The sequence below is a fragment of the Ranitomeya variabilis genome, chromosome 3, assembly GCF_051348905.1.
Source record: "Ranitomeya variabilis isolate aRanVar5 chromosome 3, aRanVar5.hap1, whole genome shotgun sequence".
NCBI classification, from domain to species: domain Eukaryota; kingdom Metazoa; phylum Chordata; class Amphibia; order Anura; family Dendrobatidae; genus Ranitomeya; species Ranitomeya variabilis.
In genome coordinates this window covers 12,327,517-12,344,520 of record NC_135234.1, presented here as the reverse complement: position 1 = coordinate 12,344,520, position 17,004 = coordinate 12,327,517, and the positions used below count along the sequence as shown (strand labels likewise).

Sequence of the window (17,004 nt, the reverse complement as noted above, 5' to 3'; positions counted from 1 at the left end):
AGCGTGCACAGAGTGAGGAAAGCTGCAGCCAGGAAAAGCTTCATCATCAGGTCAGACGGGCGAAACCATTCACTGCAGGGGGGAGACTGCAGCCGCCACTGTGCTAATAGCGTGCAGAGTCTCCGTCAGACGGGAGCAGACATTATACTGCTCTGCTCCTATGCGGTGTTCTGCCCTGGCTCCCGATGGGCCCCTTCATGTGACAGGGCCCGGGGTGATGGCCTCCTCTGCCCCCCCCCCAGTACCCCAGTAGCTATGCTACTGGCTGCATCGATGTAAAGTGACAGGAGACATTTGTCCAGTATAGTTATGAACTATTTTTTCCTCCCTTATCGATGTTCTCCCTCACACGTCATTCCCCTTTGATATAGACACCTGGCCTGAATTGGCAGAATATGCATTACAGGAGCTCGCTTGCCCAGCAGCTAGTGTGCTATCAGAAAGAGTCTTCAGTGCTGCTGGTTCAATACTGACCGACAAAAGGACACGTCTGGCTACCCGAAATGTTGATGATCTAACCTTCATTAAAATGAACCAATCATGGATTTCTAATTATTTTGCCCCACCTTCCCCTGCTGACACGTAGCTTGCCTGTAAAAATGTCTTGCTTTTGGCCTCCTCTTACTGACTGCTCCAATTCCTCCATTTGCAGCTGCTGAATGTCCACCATAGACCATTTTTACACCTCCCTAAATGGGCTGACTCCCCCCACAGGGCCGTGGTCACCACCTGGCGCAAGCACCTGTGCGAGTGCCGTTTGCCTGGACAGGTGGGAGTGCCCACTCTTGGGCGACGGCACTGGCACAGGGTCCCTCATAGTACAATGAAGTGTCTCTGACGGTAGTGGTGCACACCCAACGTCAGGCACACCGTCATAATATGAGGGGCCCTGGGCCAGTACCGCCGGCCACGAGAGAGTGTTCCCCCCCAGCTCAAACAGTGCTCTACCACTTGCAATACTTACCTCTCCCTGCTCCACCACTGTGTAGTCTGTGCTGTTAAATCCTTCAATGGCACTGCCAATACAAATTTGTTGAAATGATAGATGATAGTAAAAATATACAGGGGCCCTGGCCTCCATTTAGACCTGTGAATACTGTGCGCGAACTACCACTGTCTGCTACTCAGCAGAGGAGCCCACCCCTGTACGTAGCTATGGCAACTGTTTATTTAGGAACAATTTTTTGGCAGACATTTAGCCCACTTTATTATTTGGGCCTACTCACTGTGTCAGCCACTCCTTACAGTTGTCCTCCACTGAACAAAGCAATGCCGCCTGTTTAGTCCTGTTACCAATTTTGAACTGCATTTAGCCCACTTTATTATTTGGGCCTATATCTGTGTTTCCTCCTCATCCTGCCCATTGCCCAGCCACTGCTAGATGAGTCTGCCGGTACATTGACCCAGACCACTACATTCCCCTTGTACTCTACACAGCCAGAATCTGACCCTGCTGAAAGTCAGGTTCCCCTTCCCGCATACTATACCACCTTACATGGGGACAAAGAGGAAGGTGCAGATGAAAGTGCAGGTTCCTTCATCAGGTGGGGGGGGCATACTCGTTGGCGACGTCACTGGCACAGGGCCCCTCATAGTACGCAAAAGTGTCACTGCCGGTGGGAGGCGCCCCCGCCGTCAAACACACCGCCGTACTTTGAGGGGCCCTGTGCCAGTGCCAATGCCAACGAGTGGACCCCCCTGCTTGCTCAGGATCACAGCACTTGCAAAGTTGAAATACTTACCTCTCCCTGCTCCACCGCCGTGACGTAGTCCGCGTGTCCTGGGCCCACGAAAATCTTGAGCCAGCCCTACCCCCCCCACAACTTTAGCCAAATGACCCCCAGTTTTCAATGCCGAACTAATATTATAAAGTAAATTAAGATTGACAAGCTTCAGTAATAAGAATTGATGTTTTTGGCATTAAAATGGGCACTGTAGGTGTTTTCCTGTCCTCCACTCACTGCCGACTATGCTTCCCCATTGACTTGCATTGGGTTTCGTGTTTCAGTCGGCCCCCGACTTTTCGTAATAATCGGCCGATTTCACCCAACTTCGCGAAACCCGACTCGATCCGAAAAAAGTAAAAGTCGCTCAACTTTAGTTATCAGTCGTTGTACAGGAGGAGGTGAGCTGTGACATCACCTATTGTGAATGGTGGATCCTGTGTTATCCACTGTATATAGAGGTGTTATCAGTCATTGTACAGGAGGAGGAGGTGAGCTGTGAACACCTATTGCGAATGGTGGATCCTGTGTTATCTACTGTATATAGAGGTGTAATCAGTCATTGTACAGGATGAGGAGGTGAGCTGTGACATCACCTATTATGAATAGTGGATCCTGTGTTATCTACTGTATATAGAGGTGTTATCAGTCATTGTACAGGAGGAGGAGGTGAGCTGTGACATCACCTATTGTGAATGGTGGATCCTCTGTTATCTACTGTATATAGAGGTGTTATCAGTCATTGTACAGGAGGAGGAGGTGAGCTGTGACATCACCTATTGTGAATGGTGGATCCTGTGTTATCTACTCTATATAGAGCTGTTATCAGTCATTGTACAGGAGGAGGAGGTGAGCTGTGACATCACCTATTGTGAATGGTGGATCCTGTGTTATCTACTGTATATAGAGGTGTTATCAGTCATTGTACAGGAGGAGGAGGTGAGCTGTGACATCACCTATTATGAATAGTGGATCCTGTGTTATCTACTGTATATAGAGGTGTTATCAGTCATTGTACAGGAGGAGGAGGTGAGCTGTGACATCACTTATTGTGAATGGTGGATCCTGTGTTATCTACTCTATATAGAGCTGTTATCAGTCATTGTACAGGAGGAGGAGGTGAGCTGTGACATCACCTATTGTGAATGGTGGATCCTGTGTTATCTACTGTATATAGAGGTGTCATCAGTCATTGTACAGGAGGAGGAGGAGGTGAGCTGTGACATCATCTATTGTGAATGGTGGATCCTGTGTTATCTACTGTATATAGAGGTGTCATCAGTCATTGTACAGGAGGAGGAGGTGAGCTGTGACACACCTATTGTGAATGGTGGATCCTGTGTTTTCTACTGTATATAGAGGTGTTATCAGTCATTGTACAAGAGGAGGAGGTGAGCTGTAACATCACCTGTTGTGAATGGTGGATCCTGTGTTATCCACTGTATATAGAGGTGTTATCAGTCATTGTACAGGAGGAGGAGGTGAGCTGTGACATCGCCTATTGTGAATGGTGGATCTTGTGTTATCTTCTGTATATAGAGGTGTTATCAGTCATTGTACAGGAGTAGGAGGAGGTGAGCTGTGACATCACCTGCTGTGAATGGTGGATCCTGTGTTATCTACTGTATATAGAGGTGTCATCAGTTATTGTACAGGAGGAGGAGGTGAGCTGTGATACACCTATTGTGAATGGTGGATCCTGTGTTATCTACTGTATATAGAGGTGTCATCAGTCATTGTACAGGAGGAGGAGGTGAGCTGTGACACACCTCTTGTGAATGGTGGATCCTGTGTTATCTACTGTATATAGAGGTGTTATCAGTCATTGTACAGGAGGAGGAGGTGATCTGTGACATCCCCTATTGTGAATGGTGGATCCTCTGTTACCTGCTGTATATAGAGGTGTTATCAGTCATTGTACAGGAGGAGGATGTGAGCTGTGACATCACCTGTTGTGAATGGTGGATCCTGTGTTATCCACTGTATATAGAGGTGTTATCAGTCACTGTACAGGAGGAGGAGGAGGTGAGCTGTGACATTACCTATTGTGAATGGTGGATACTGTGTTATCTACTTTTTGTATTATACATTATATATATAGAGTTGTTACCTTTCATTGGACTTGTGAAACTGTTGATCAGTCTTCTCTACAAAACAATAAGTCTGCAATAAGGGCTCTAGATGGTGAGATTTTTTTTAATATATAGTGATAGGAAAATTAAAAAAAAAAGTTTATCAAACATTTGTTTAACATAAAAAACTAAGTGAAACAATAGATGATTTTCTGTTGATACCTTCCCTTTATGAGCTCTGTGGTTTGGCTTTTGACCAAGCGTTGGGCAGCCAGTCCTCATTGCCAGGGGTTGATCTCTCCAACTGTTTTGACACTATGTCCATGGTGCTCTGCCCATTATGGTCTATCCATGATACTCTGTCCAGGAATCTCTGCCCATGGTGCTCTGTCCGTGATACTCTGTCGATGGTGCTTTGTCCATGGTGCTCTGCCCATTATGCTCTGTCCATGGTGCTCTGTCCATGGTGCTCTGTCCATTATGCTCTCTCCACGTTACTCTGTCCAGGAAACTCTGCCCTTGGTACTCTGTCCATGATACCATGATACTCTGTCGATGGTGCTCTGTCCATCATACTCTGTCGATGGTGCTCTGTCCATTGTGCTCTGTCCATGATACTCTGTCGATGGTGCTCTGTCCATGGTGCTCTGTCCATTATGCTCTCTCCACGATACTCTGTCCAGGAAACTCTGCCCGTTGTACTCTATCATTAATTCTCTGTCGATGGCGCTCTGTCCATGGTACTCTGTCCAGGATGCTCTGTCCATGGTACTCTGTAGTGATGAGCGAATGTGCTTGTTGCTTGGGTTTTCCGAGCATGCTCGGGTGGTCTCCAAGTATTTATGGCATGCTCGGAGATTATGTTTGAGTCGCCGCAGCTGCATGATTCCCAAACAAACAGGCAATTCCCACATGTATTCAGGCTGTCAAGCAGCCGCAAATCATGCAGCTGCGGCGACTCATAAATCATCTCCGAGCATGCCATAAATACTCGGAGACCACCCGAGCATGCTCGGAAAACCTGAGTAACGAGCACACTTGCTCATCACTAGTACTCTGCCCATGGTACTCTGCTCAGGGTGCTCTGTTCATGGTGCTGCATCTATGGTGCTGTGTCCATGATACTCTGTCTATGGTACTCTGCCCATGATACTCTGCCCATGGTCCTCTGTTCATGGTGATCTGCCCATGATACTCTGCCAATTATACTCTGTCCATGGTGCTCTGTCCATGGTGCTCTGCCCAGGATGCTCTGCCCATGATACTCTGCCCATGGTTCCCCTAGATCACTGACTAGACTGACTAGACTAGACTCACAGCCCTCTGACTTGGCTCTTATGGCCCAACATTAGTAGTGTACACTGGGGCCTCACCACAAATGCTTCTTCGACAGTACCTTGATCCTGGACGATCCTACCATATCTGGAGGGTTTGGGTGGTTGAAGTATTAGTGGAGTATCAGAGGCAGACATGAAAAACAGAGGGCCCCAGTGCAGGAACATTATAAGGGGCCCTGTATAGTAACATTAGCATGTGGAGTTTATTGCATGCATCCACTTAAGTGCTGCTTTGCATAGTTGTGATTTATACAGTAGTTGTGCCCATTAGTCACGTGCCATAGTCACATGACCGCATTGGCCAATCACTTAGGTGCTGATAGAACTTTGTCACATGACTGATAGAAGTGTCGCCACTCAGAATGATACATCTCTGCGTATTGTTTTCCGATTTACAGTATAGTAATAGTTTTATCAACCTATAGATAAGTGTTTTGTTTTAAATACATTGAGCACTCATGTTAATCATAGAAAATCCCTGTAATTTTGAATACTTGATGGTTGAGGCCAACAAACCTATCATGATTTCATAAATGCCAACTGACCTGGCTTTGCCAGAACTGTCCTGACTTTGGAAACAGTTCTGGAAAATTTGCACCAAAAAGGCAGATTGTACATACGCCCTAGCCCCAATCGGTCTTTCAAGGTGGGATTTGTGTTGCTCCTGTTAGGGACCGTGGTCCGGACAATTATCTCCTTGAAATTGCCAGTGTTGATAACTATGTGAATGCTGGACTTATTATGGGCGCTCTGCACCATCGGCCTATTTACACTCATTATAATATCTCTGGATTATAATTGTCAGACAGAAATAAAACCATTCAGGAAACAAGTCAAGGTTGTGTGTTATGGAGCAGTTTCCTCCTCAGCTGCACATCAAGCACAGATGTCCAGGGATCAAAGCTGGTTGGGTCTTGGTGACGGTTCCCGCGTTAAGATTTGTCCTTGAAAACCCTAGAAAATGGGGGTGAGTAACACTAGATACAATAGATATTAACATGCAGCCGCCAGGGCTATAGATAAGGATGCAGTGATGTGGGAAGTGCCAGCTACGAGTACAGTTGGTGCACATAGGAATTGGTGAGAAAAGATGGGTAGAAAGTTCTATTTTTTTTTAGTTTAACCCTTTCCCATCCCAAAAGAATCCAAAATAAGGCCACCGTTGGAAGCCCAAAAATCAGCAATTTGGTGGGATTCGAATTTTGGTGGTAATTTGTAGTGAAATTGAGTAATTCAGAATCACTATGACCGGTGCCGGTACATGAAGGGGATTACCACAACAAAAGGTGACTGGTGCCTGAGTGTGAGAGACTGTCAGGGGTGTCCTACAAGAATGTCCAAAGTGCAGACCAACTATTGCAGGGCATTGCTTCCATAAAGAGGTACTCCAGACAGTTGTACTGCGAAGAAATTGACACAAAGACTGACAGAAGGATGGAAGTGCTGATGAGGAAATTGCCAGCAGATGATTGTGTTTACCTCTGATCATCTACACCTGTTGTTGCCTCATGTGAAACTGTAACCATAAAGCTTATTGCCTCCATGTGAACTAAAGGGAACACAAACCATGATCGTTATGAATCAGAAGCTGGCTGCGTGGTTGCAGAGAGGAGTATTCTTCTCTGAAATTGTCTGGCCTTTTACAGAAAATATAGTTTGGGGGATTCAGCTGGGGGCCATAGACAGAGAGAAGACAAGTCCAACGCCACCCACAGCAGTGCTAGGTGACGGACAGGTCTCTCACTTGTCGAAGACCTGACAATTGCCACGACTCCTCCACTCAGTGAGTGATTGCTCTGCTGTTCTATGGAAACTGCCTTGCTGAGTTGTCTGTGTCTTGATTGACAGCTTGTCCAATCCTGTGATGGGCTTGCTGGGCTGTCGATGCTTTGACTGACAGCTCAGCTGTCCAATCTGTGACTGGGAGGTGCGGGACTTTCTCCAGGTGTTCTGTGTTCTGGTGATCACATAGCTTTACCTGAGCTGTCTGCCCCTGATCCCTGCCAGATGTAGTTTGTGCTTCTTGGTGAGTGTTAGCCTGATTCTGTTGCTCTGAGCTCTGATCTTCTGATGCCTGACCCTTTGGACCGTGTTCTGACCACCCCTTTGTCTAGTCCTTCGGTTTTTGATCGACTAAGTCTTGTTATTGACCATGGACTGTGACCTGACTTACGATTTCGTCTTCTACCTTGGCTATCTATGTACTCTCTTGGTATTGACCCGGAAAATCTGACTCTTCTGCCTCACGGTGTGTCCGTGAGTAGTTACTAGTGTCACATCAATCACCTGGAGCGACGCTGGCAAAAAACCTGAGCAGGGGTGGTGCCGAACTAGTCTTGTGTCTGACTATGGTCCCAGCTGGATCTTGCAACTAATGATTTGGGCAGTGTGAATCAGCTGACAGGTTCCTTTTAAGTTGTTGGACTGTCTACTTTGTACAGCTCTATACTTCTGCCTGAGTAAGGAACTATTCTGCCACCATGGATCACACCATGTGTGTTATATATAAAAGGTGGCACGGGTAAGCACGGGGTCAATGCCAATAGCTCACATTCCCTGGTAAGGTGCATGAGAGCATAAAAGGAAGTGTTCATAGGGGAATGCCCTCCTTTATCTAATATATAAAGCTGAATGTGTGTGTGTGTGTATGTATGTATGTATGTATGTATGTCCGGGATTGGCATCTGAACCGTAGCAGCTACAGCCACAAAATTTTGCACAGTCACACGTCTGGACCCCGAGAGCGTCATAGGCTATGTTGTGAGGTGAAATTTTAACCCCGCGCTTTCCAATTCACCAAACAATTTTGCCCCTATCTACATAATGGGGAAAAAGTGAAAGGAAAAGTGTTGGAGGCGTCGCAGCTACAGGCACAAAATTTTGCACAGTCACACGTCTGGACCCTGAGAGCGTCAAAGCTATATTGTGAGGTGAAATTTTAACCCCGCGCTTTCCAAGTCACCAAACAATTTTGCCCCTATCTACATAATGGGGAAAAAATGAAAGGAAAAGTGTTGGAGGCAAATTAACAGCTGCCAGATGTGAACAAGGGGGACTTAAAGAATGACAGCGATGGCACCAAAGAGTATATACTGTACAGTTGCTAAGGTGGGGCCCCAACATGGGATAATCACACCACCACGGGGATATGAACACACACACACAAAATGCGCCACACACTACCACGTGCTCGAACACATATACCACCCTCAGTGCACATTTCACCACACATACACCAACCTCGCCACATAAAAGTAGAAACACAAAAGTCGCCGCTCAAAACTCGCCACGCGCAAAACTCTCCACATGCAAAACTCGCCACACGTGCAAAACTCGCCACACGCAAAACTTGCACACGCAGAAAAATTGCCACACGCAGAAAAATTGCCACATGCACAAAAGTTGCAACACATGCAAAAGTTGCCTCACACAAAACTTGCACATACTCAAAAGGCACCACACATAAAACTCGCCACGCGCAAAACTCGCCATGCGCAAAACTTGCTGCACACAACTTGCTACACTAACCTGTCACATGCAACTCGACACACAAAAAGTTGCTACACGCATGTCGCCACACAAAACTCATCTCACAAAAGTCCCTACATGCATGTCGCCACACGCAACTCAACACACACAACTTGACACACGAAACTCGCCCTAAAACACACACAAGTCTGGTATCCTTCAAAAATAAAAATCTGATTAATAAGCAGACAAACTACAAGAGCAACAAATGTACCATATAGGAATCCGGCAGCTGTCAGTCACATGACCAGTCTATTATGTGTATGTGTGAGCTAATATATACTGCCAGGGGGTGGGCTTACTGTTGGCTGGGGATTTATCAGGCTGCCATTTTAGCTTACAAATACTGAGGTAAAAATACTGACCAAATAACGTGTGAACGAGGGCTAATACAGGAGGAGATGGCATACAGCTATATACTATATACAGGAGATGACACACAGGTATATACTATTTACAGGGGAGATGACACACAGGTATATACTATATACAGGAGGAGATGACACACAGATATATACTATATACAGGAGAGATGACACACAGGTATATACTATATAGAGGAGGAGATGACATACAGGTACATACTACATACAGGAGGAGATGACATACAGGTATATACTATATACAGGAGGAGATGACACACAGGTATATACTATATACAGGAGCAGATTACCTACAGGTATATAGTATATACAGGAGGAGATGACACAGGTATATGCTATGTATAGGAGGAGATGACATACAGGTATATACTATATACAGGAGATGACACACAGATATATACTATATATAGGTGAGATGACACACAGGTATATACTATATACAGGAGATTACATACAGGTATATCTAATATATAAAGCTGAATGTGTGTATGTATGTATGTGTGTATGTCCGGGATTGGCATCTGTACCGTCGCAGCTACAGCCACAAAATTTTGCACAGTCACACGTCTGGACCCCGAGAGCGTCATAGGCTATGTTGTGAGGTGAAATTTTAACCCCGCGCGTTCCAATTCACCAAACAATTTTGCTCCTATCTACATAATGGGGAAAAAGTGAAGGGAAAAGTGTTGGAGGAAAATTGACAGCTGCCAGATGTGAACAATGAGGACTTAAAGAATGAGAGCGATGGCGACAAAGAGTATATACCGTACAGTTGCTAAGGTGGGGCCCCGACATGGGATACTCACCACACACGGGGATATGAACACAAACACAAAATGCGCCACACACTACCACGTGCTTGAACACATATACCACCCTCAGCACACATTTCACCACACACACACACCAACCTCGCCACATAAAAGTCGAAACACAAAAGTCACCACTCAAAACTCGCTACATGCAAAACTCGCCATATGCAAAACTAGGCTCACGCAAAACTCGCCACACGTGCAAAACTCACCTCATGGAAAACTCACCTCATGCAAAACTTGCACACACAGAAAAATTGCCACATGTACAAAAGTTGCACCACATGCAAAAGTTGCCTCACACAAAACTTGCACATACTCAAAATGCACCACACATAAAACTCGCCACGCGCAAAACTCGCCATGCACAAATCTTGCTGCACACAACTTGCTACACTAACCTGTCACATGCAACTCAACACACAAAATGTTGCTACACGCATGTCGCCACACAAAACTCATCTCACAAAAGTCGCTACATGCATGTCGCCACACGCAACTCAACACACACAACTTGACACATAAAACTCGCCCTAAAACACACACAAGTCTGGTATTGTCCTTCAAAAATAAAAATCTGATTAATAAGCAAACTACAAGAGCAACAAATGTACCATAAAGGAAATACGGCAGCTGTCAGTCACATGACCTGTCTATTATGTGTATGTGTGAGCTAATATATACTGCCAGGGGGGAGGGCTTCCTGTTGGCTGGGGATTTATCAGGCTGCCAATAGCAACCAATCACAGCTCAGCTTCTATTTTGCTACAGTTAATTAACCTGAGCTCTGATTGGTTAATATAGGCAACAAAGACATTCTCAGTATAACAAAGCTAATATATGTTGTGAAATGCTTCTATTTGCTTAGTTTTTGCCTTTTAATAATTACATTTCTATCTATTTGTTTTGTGGTTTTTGTGTGCAGAATAAATTTTTGTTAACACATTCTATTTTGCTAACAGCAGTCATTAACCCGGGCGAAGCCGGGTAGTACAGCTAGTCACTTATATAATGATGCCACACACATCAAAACGAACCAACGCCCTTACAAGTTGATGAAACTTTACCTAATTATAGTGCTATAATTAACTATTAAGTAGAACGTTGCTCGAACCTCAAACAAATATTTATTTTTGCTTATTTCTCACGATTGCTTTGTCCCACTTTTTCTCTTTATTTGCAGATACAACTTCCGTGGTTTCCGCTGGTTACAAGCCATGATATTCGCAATTGAAGAAATTAACAACTCCACCACCCTGCTACCTAACATCACACTGGGATACAGGATATTTGACACTTGTAATACCGTATCCAAGGCACTGGAGGCTACACTTAGTTTCGTGGCTCAAAACAAGATCGACTCTCTGAATCTGGATGACTTCTGTAATTGTTCAGAACATATGCCGTCCACGATCGCCGTAGTGGGAGCCACCGGTTCTGGAATATCTACTGCAGTAGCCAATCTGCTAGGACTTTTCCATATACCTCAGGTAAGAACAGTAAGAAGGATTTGATGCATTAAGTCAATGATCAAAGAAGATGTGAAAGTTCAGTCAAAAAGTTGGAAAATACAAATACATACATACAGTGGTGTGAAAAGTGTTTGCCCCTTCCTGATTTCCTATTCTTTTGTATGTTTGTCACACTTTGTTTCACATCACCAAACAAATGTAAATATTAGTCAAAGATAACACAAGTAATCACAAAATGCAGTTTACAAATGAAAGTCTTTATGATTAAGGGAGAAAGAAGTCCAAACCTACATGGCCAAATGTGAATAAGTGATTGCCCCCCTTAAAACATAAATTGTGGTTTATCACACCTTTGGGAAGCTGAGTTCATATTCCCTAGCCACACCGAGGCCTGATTACTGCTACACCTTTTCTCAATCAAGAAAATAGGACATGCCTGACAAAGTGACATAGACCAAAAGATAGACATCATGCCGCGATTCAAATAAATTCTGGAACAAAAGATAAACAAAGTAATTTAGATCCATCAGGAAAAGGTCCTAAAGCCATTTCTCAAGCTTTGGGACTCCAGCGAACCACAGTGAGAGCCATTATTCACAAATGGCGAAAACATGGAACATTGGTGAACCTTCTCAGGAGTGACCAGCCGACCAAATCACCCCAAGAGTGCAGCAATGACTCAACCAAGAGGTCACAAAAGACTCCACAACAATATCCAAAGAACCGCAGACCTCACTTGCCTCAGATAAGGTCAATGTTCATGACTCCACCATAAGAAAGAGACTGGGCAAAAAAGTCCTGCATGGCAGAGTTCCAAGATGAAAAACCACTACTGAGCAATCAGAGCATAATTCTCGTCTCAGTTTTGCCTAAAAACATCTTGATGATCCCCAAGACTTTTGGGAGAATACTTTCTCAGCTGATGAGATAAAAGTTCTAATTTTTGGATGGTGTATGTCCCATTACATCTGGCGTACAAGTTTCACAGCTTTTTAGAAAAGGAACATCATACAAACATTAAAATGTGGTGGTAGTGTGATGGTCTGGAGCTGTTTTTCTGCTTCAGGACCAGGAACACTTGGAGTAGAACCATCTCATGGAGGATCACAAGGAAATGGACAGCATGTGACTTAAATATGAGGGTCTGAGCAAAGGGGCTGAAGACTTATGACCATGTGATATTTCAGTTTTTCTTTTTTATTAAATTTGCAAAAATTCCTACATTTCTGTTTTTTCAGTCAAGGTGGTGTGCAGAGTGTACATTAATGTGAAAAAAAAAAACCTTTTTTGAATTTACTAAATGGCTGCAATTAAACTTTAAAGGGGTGTGAATACTTTCCGCACCCTCTGTATTTCTATGCAGCTGTCATTCTGGTGTTAGGAGAGCTTCCCGCCAGTCCGTGCATTGTGGTCCAAATTATATGGCTGTCTGATTGCCCCCTTAGCCCAACTGTCACTAACAATTTTCAGACAGCAGTGGTCTGACTCTCAGAATTAAATATCCTTAGGATGGACCATAAATATTCGTACAGTGCTGATCAGACTTTCGACACTATTGGACTTCAAAACTAATAGCCTATCGTTATGACAAATCGTAAATCTTAGATTGCTGGTGAGTTGAGTGTCTGCACCCTCAGATTTGAAAACTGAAGAACTAGGATTGACAGTCAATATCATTTTGGTATTGATCAGACTCTCTGCACTCTTGGAATTTAAAATTGATGGTTTACCATTAGATAGATGGCCAATATCAGATTGGTGTTGATTTGACTCTTTGTACTCTCGGACTTTGATGGCATATCATTAGGTTCATTGATTCATTGTGTTATTGATTGCAGATTATTAGGGTTCTGACTCTCTGGACTCACAATGAATTGTTAGACTACCATAGATCACCATCGTTAAATCAATGGCATAGTTATCAACATTGGTTTCAATAGAATAGGTATGTTTAAGTCCCACCTCCAGGTGGAAATGGTAAATGGACGCCACCATTCATTGTCAGAGTTTGCATAAACCTTGCCCATTTTCAGCCCATCACAGCCACAACTGGGTCTCGGAAAATCATTACCGAGAAACATCTGTACTGTTAGCAACTATGTGACAAAGTTCTGACTTGTGTATCAATTTTGATGATCGATGGTCCTGTATCATTAGGAGAGACCATTATTTTCAGGTAGGTCATTGATTTCAGAATGTTGGGGGTCACCTTCTTCACCACATCCCCTTCATTGTGTGCCAAACACAACTCTCCCCGTGTGGAAGAGCCTGTGTCCTTGTATTGCAGCTCACTAGGACTTATTTCATGAGCTTTAACACTCGGCACAGTGCCTGATCGGTACAAATGATGTGCAGCAACCTGTGGCCCCGTTGATCATCTGACCAATGGTTGGATTATTACCATTTTAATACTGAAAGTATAGGCCATCAGCTCCAAGGAGGCCAGGAGTTTCATTTCTACCAGTCTGCCTGTATTATGAGTCTTCCTGATAATAAGACTTGGAATTACTATATTGGATCACAGATACAAATGCAGAACACCGGGAGAGAAAAGTCTTCATAAAGCTATGCTATACCTTTGCCACAAACTGAAGGTTTAAGCTCCTACGGCCGACGGCAGCCATTATTGTCTGTCGGCTTTCGGACACGATCTCATAAATCGGCTTTCGCAGACTTTGCAAACAGTAATATCGTTAGCCACAAACCACAATGTAATCACAGATAATAGTGAGGTAAGGAAAGAATAAAGGAGTCTACAAATAGAATATCCTACTGTATAATTACAGACCTAATTATTGACCTAATTTCACAATTAAAGCAAATGACCCGTGATTGAATCTGATTCTCCAAACCGAAAGGATGTCCAGCATTTCACCGGCTTCATGTTATACCTATGGTTCAGCTCTCCACCCTTTAATGATGGTGCCGAGTCACTTCATTAATTTTTTGTACATCGTCCAAGTTGTTTATAGATGGAGAAAGCCCCTCGGTCGCCGAATCCCACCTACCCCTCCGAGGATTTTGGGGTGCCAATGGTCACTGTGACAGCCAGGAACCTAACAGTGACCCCCAGGTCTGCCATTTCATAACTACTTTTAGTCCCTAGACACAGATCTTAGTACCTACTGTAGTCCACTATCAGTGTATTAAACAGGTGATGGCGCGTTAATTCTTCCCTCCGTCACTCCAAGTATATACAACCACAACCCACATATGGATAAAAGCAAGGTGAGACACCAGACACCAGACACCAAGGTGTCTCACCTTGCTTTTATCCATATGTGGGTTGTGGTTGTATATACTCGGTAATCAGTGGGTCTCCACTAATTTTCCACAGCGCACTGGGTGTCCCTATAGGAAATGTATATTTGATATCATTATATATATATATAAATCAATACCATTGTGCTCTGTGGATTTGTTTAAACCTCCGTCACTCCAGTATATTATATATATATATATATATATATATATATATATATATATATATATATATATATATACATATACAGTTAGGTCCATATATATTTGGACAGAGACAATATTTTTCTCATTTTGGTTATAGACATTACCACAATGAATTTTAAACAAAACAATTCAGATGCAGTTGAAGTTCAGACTTTCAGTTTTCATTTGAGGGTATCCACATTAAAATTGGATGAAGGGTTTAGGAGTTTCAGCTCCTTAACATTTGCCACCCTGTTTTTAAAGGGACCAAAAGTAATTGGACAATTGACTCCAAGGCTATTTCATGGACAGGTGTGGGTAATCCCTTCGTTATATCATTCTCAATTAAGCAGATAAAAGGCCTGGAGATGATTTGAGGTGTGGTGCTGCATTTGGAAGGTTTTGCTGTGAAGTAAACATGCGGTCAAAGGAGGTCTCCATGCAGGTGAAACAAGCCATCCTTAAGCTGCGAAAACAGAAAAAACCTATCTGAGAAATTGCTACAATATTAGGAGTGGCAAAATCTACAGTTTGGTACATCCTGAGAAAGAAAGAAAGCACTGGTGAACTCATCAATGCAAAAAGACCTGGGCGCCCACGGAAGACAACAGTGGTGGATGATCGCAGAATAATCTCCATGGTGAAGAGAAACCTCTTCACAACAGCCAACCAAGTGACCAACACTCTCCAGGAGGTCGGCGTATCAATATCCAAATCTACCATAAAGAGCAGACTGCATGAAAGTAAATACAGAGGGTTCACTGCAAGGTGCAAGCCACTCATAAGCATCAGGAATAAAAAGGCTAGACTGGACTTTGCTAAAAAACATCTAAAAAAGCCAGCACAGTTCTGGAAGAACATTTTTTGGACAGATGAAACCAAGATCAACCTCTACCAGAATGATGGAAAGAGAAAAGTATGGCGAAGGCGTGGTACAGCTCATGATCCAAAGCATACCACATCATCTGTAAAACACGGTGGAGGCAATGTGATGGCTTGGGCATGCATGGCTGCCAGTGGCACTGGGTCACTAGTGTTTATTGATGATGTGACACAGGACAGAAGCAGCCCAATGAATTCTGAGGTATTCAGAGCCGCCATACTGCGTGCTCAGATCCAGCCAAATGCCGCCAAACTGATTGGTCGTCGTTTCATACTACAGATGGACAATGACCCAAAACATGAAGCCAAAGAAACCCAGGAGTTTATTAAAGCAAAGAAGTGGAATATTCCTGAATGGCCAAGTCAGTCACCTGATCTCAATCCAATTGAGCAGCATTTCACTTGTTAAAGACTAAACTTCAGACAGAAAGGCCACAAACAAACAGCAACTGAAAACCACCGCAGTGAAGGCCTGGGGAGCATCAAAAAGGAGGAAACACAGCGTCTGGTGATGTCCATCAGTTCAAGACTTCAGGCAGTCATTGCCAACAAAGGGTTTTCAACCAAGCACTAAAAATAAACATTTTATTTAAAATTATTGAATCTGTCCAATTACTTTTGGTCCCTTTAAAAACAGGGTGGCACATGTTAAGGAGCTGAAACTCCTAAACCCTTCATCCAATTGTAATGTGGATACCCTCAAATGAAAGCTGAAAGTCTGAACTTCAACTGCATCTGAATTGTTTTGTTTAAAATTCATTGTGGTAATGTCTATAACCAAAATAAGAAAAATGTTGTATCTGTCCAAATATATATGGACCTAACTGTATATATATATTTATATTACACATACATACACACACACACACACACTGCTCCAAAACACTACAATGGGTCTGAGGATCTCATTCCAGTACATAATGGCAGGCAGGGTACCTCTGGCTAGCAAATGGAGGGCTGTGCGGCCCTCCAAAGAAATGACTCCCCATACCATTACTGACCCACTGCCAAATTGGTCATGCGGGAGGATGTTGCAGGCAGCAGAACATTTTCCACAGATTCTCCAGATTCTGTCACTCCTGTCACAGGTGCTCCTGTGTGGGTTGTAGACACCGTCTCGTGCTACTGTACAGTACCTCTAGGGGCGAGATCAATGACAAAATGCAAAAGTGACCAAAACAAAAGCCAAAAAGGATGAGAACAGAGAAATGGTCTGTGGTCACCCCCTGCAGAACCACTCCTTTATAGGGGGTGTCTTGCTAATTGCCTATCATTTCTACCTGTTGTCTGTCCCATTTGCACAACAGCAGGAGAAATTGATTCACAATCAGTGTTGCTTCATAACTG

At 43.8% G+C, this 17,004-nt stretch overlaps 1 protein-coding gene across 1 annotated transcript in view; it reads left to right on the top strand.

The window, feature by feature from the left end:
• Positions 1-17,004, top strand: part of CASR (calcium sensing receptor) — a 142,531-nt gene that overhangs the window by 90,267 nt on the left and 35,260 nt on the right. Inside the window, exon 3 of the mRNA XM_077293689.1 lies at positions 11,040-11,346. Within this exon, the coding sequence (XP_077149804.1) occupies positions 11,040-11,346 (307 nt within the window). The remainder of the gene's footprint in view (positions 1-11,039; positions 11,347-17,004) is intronic.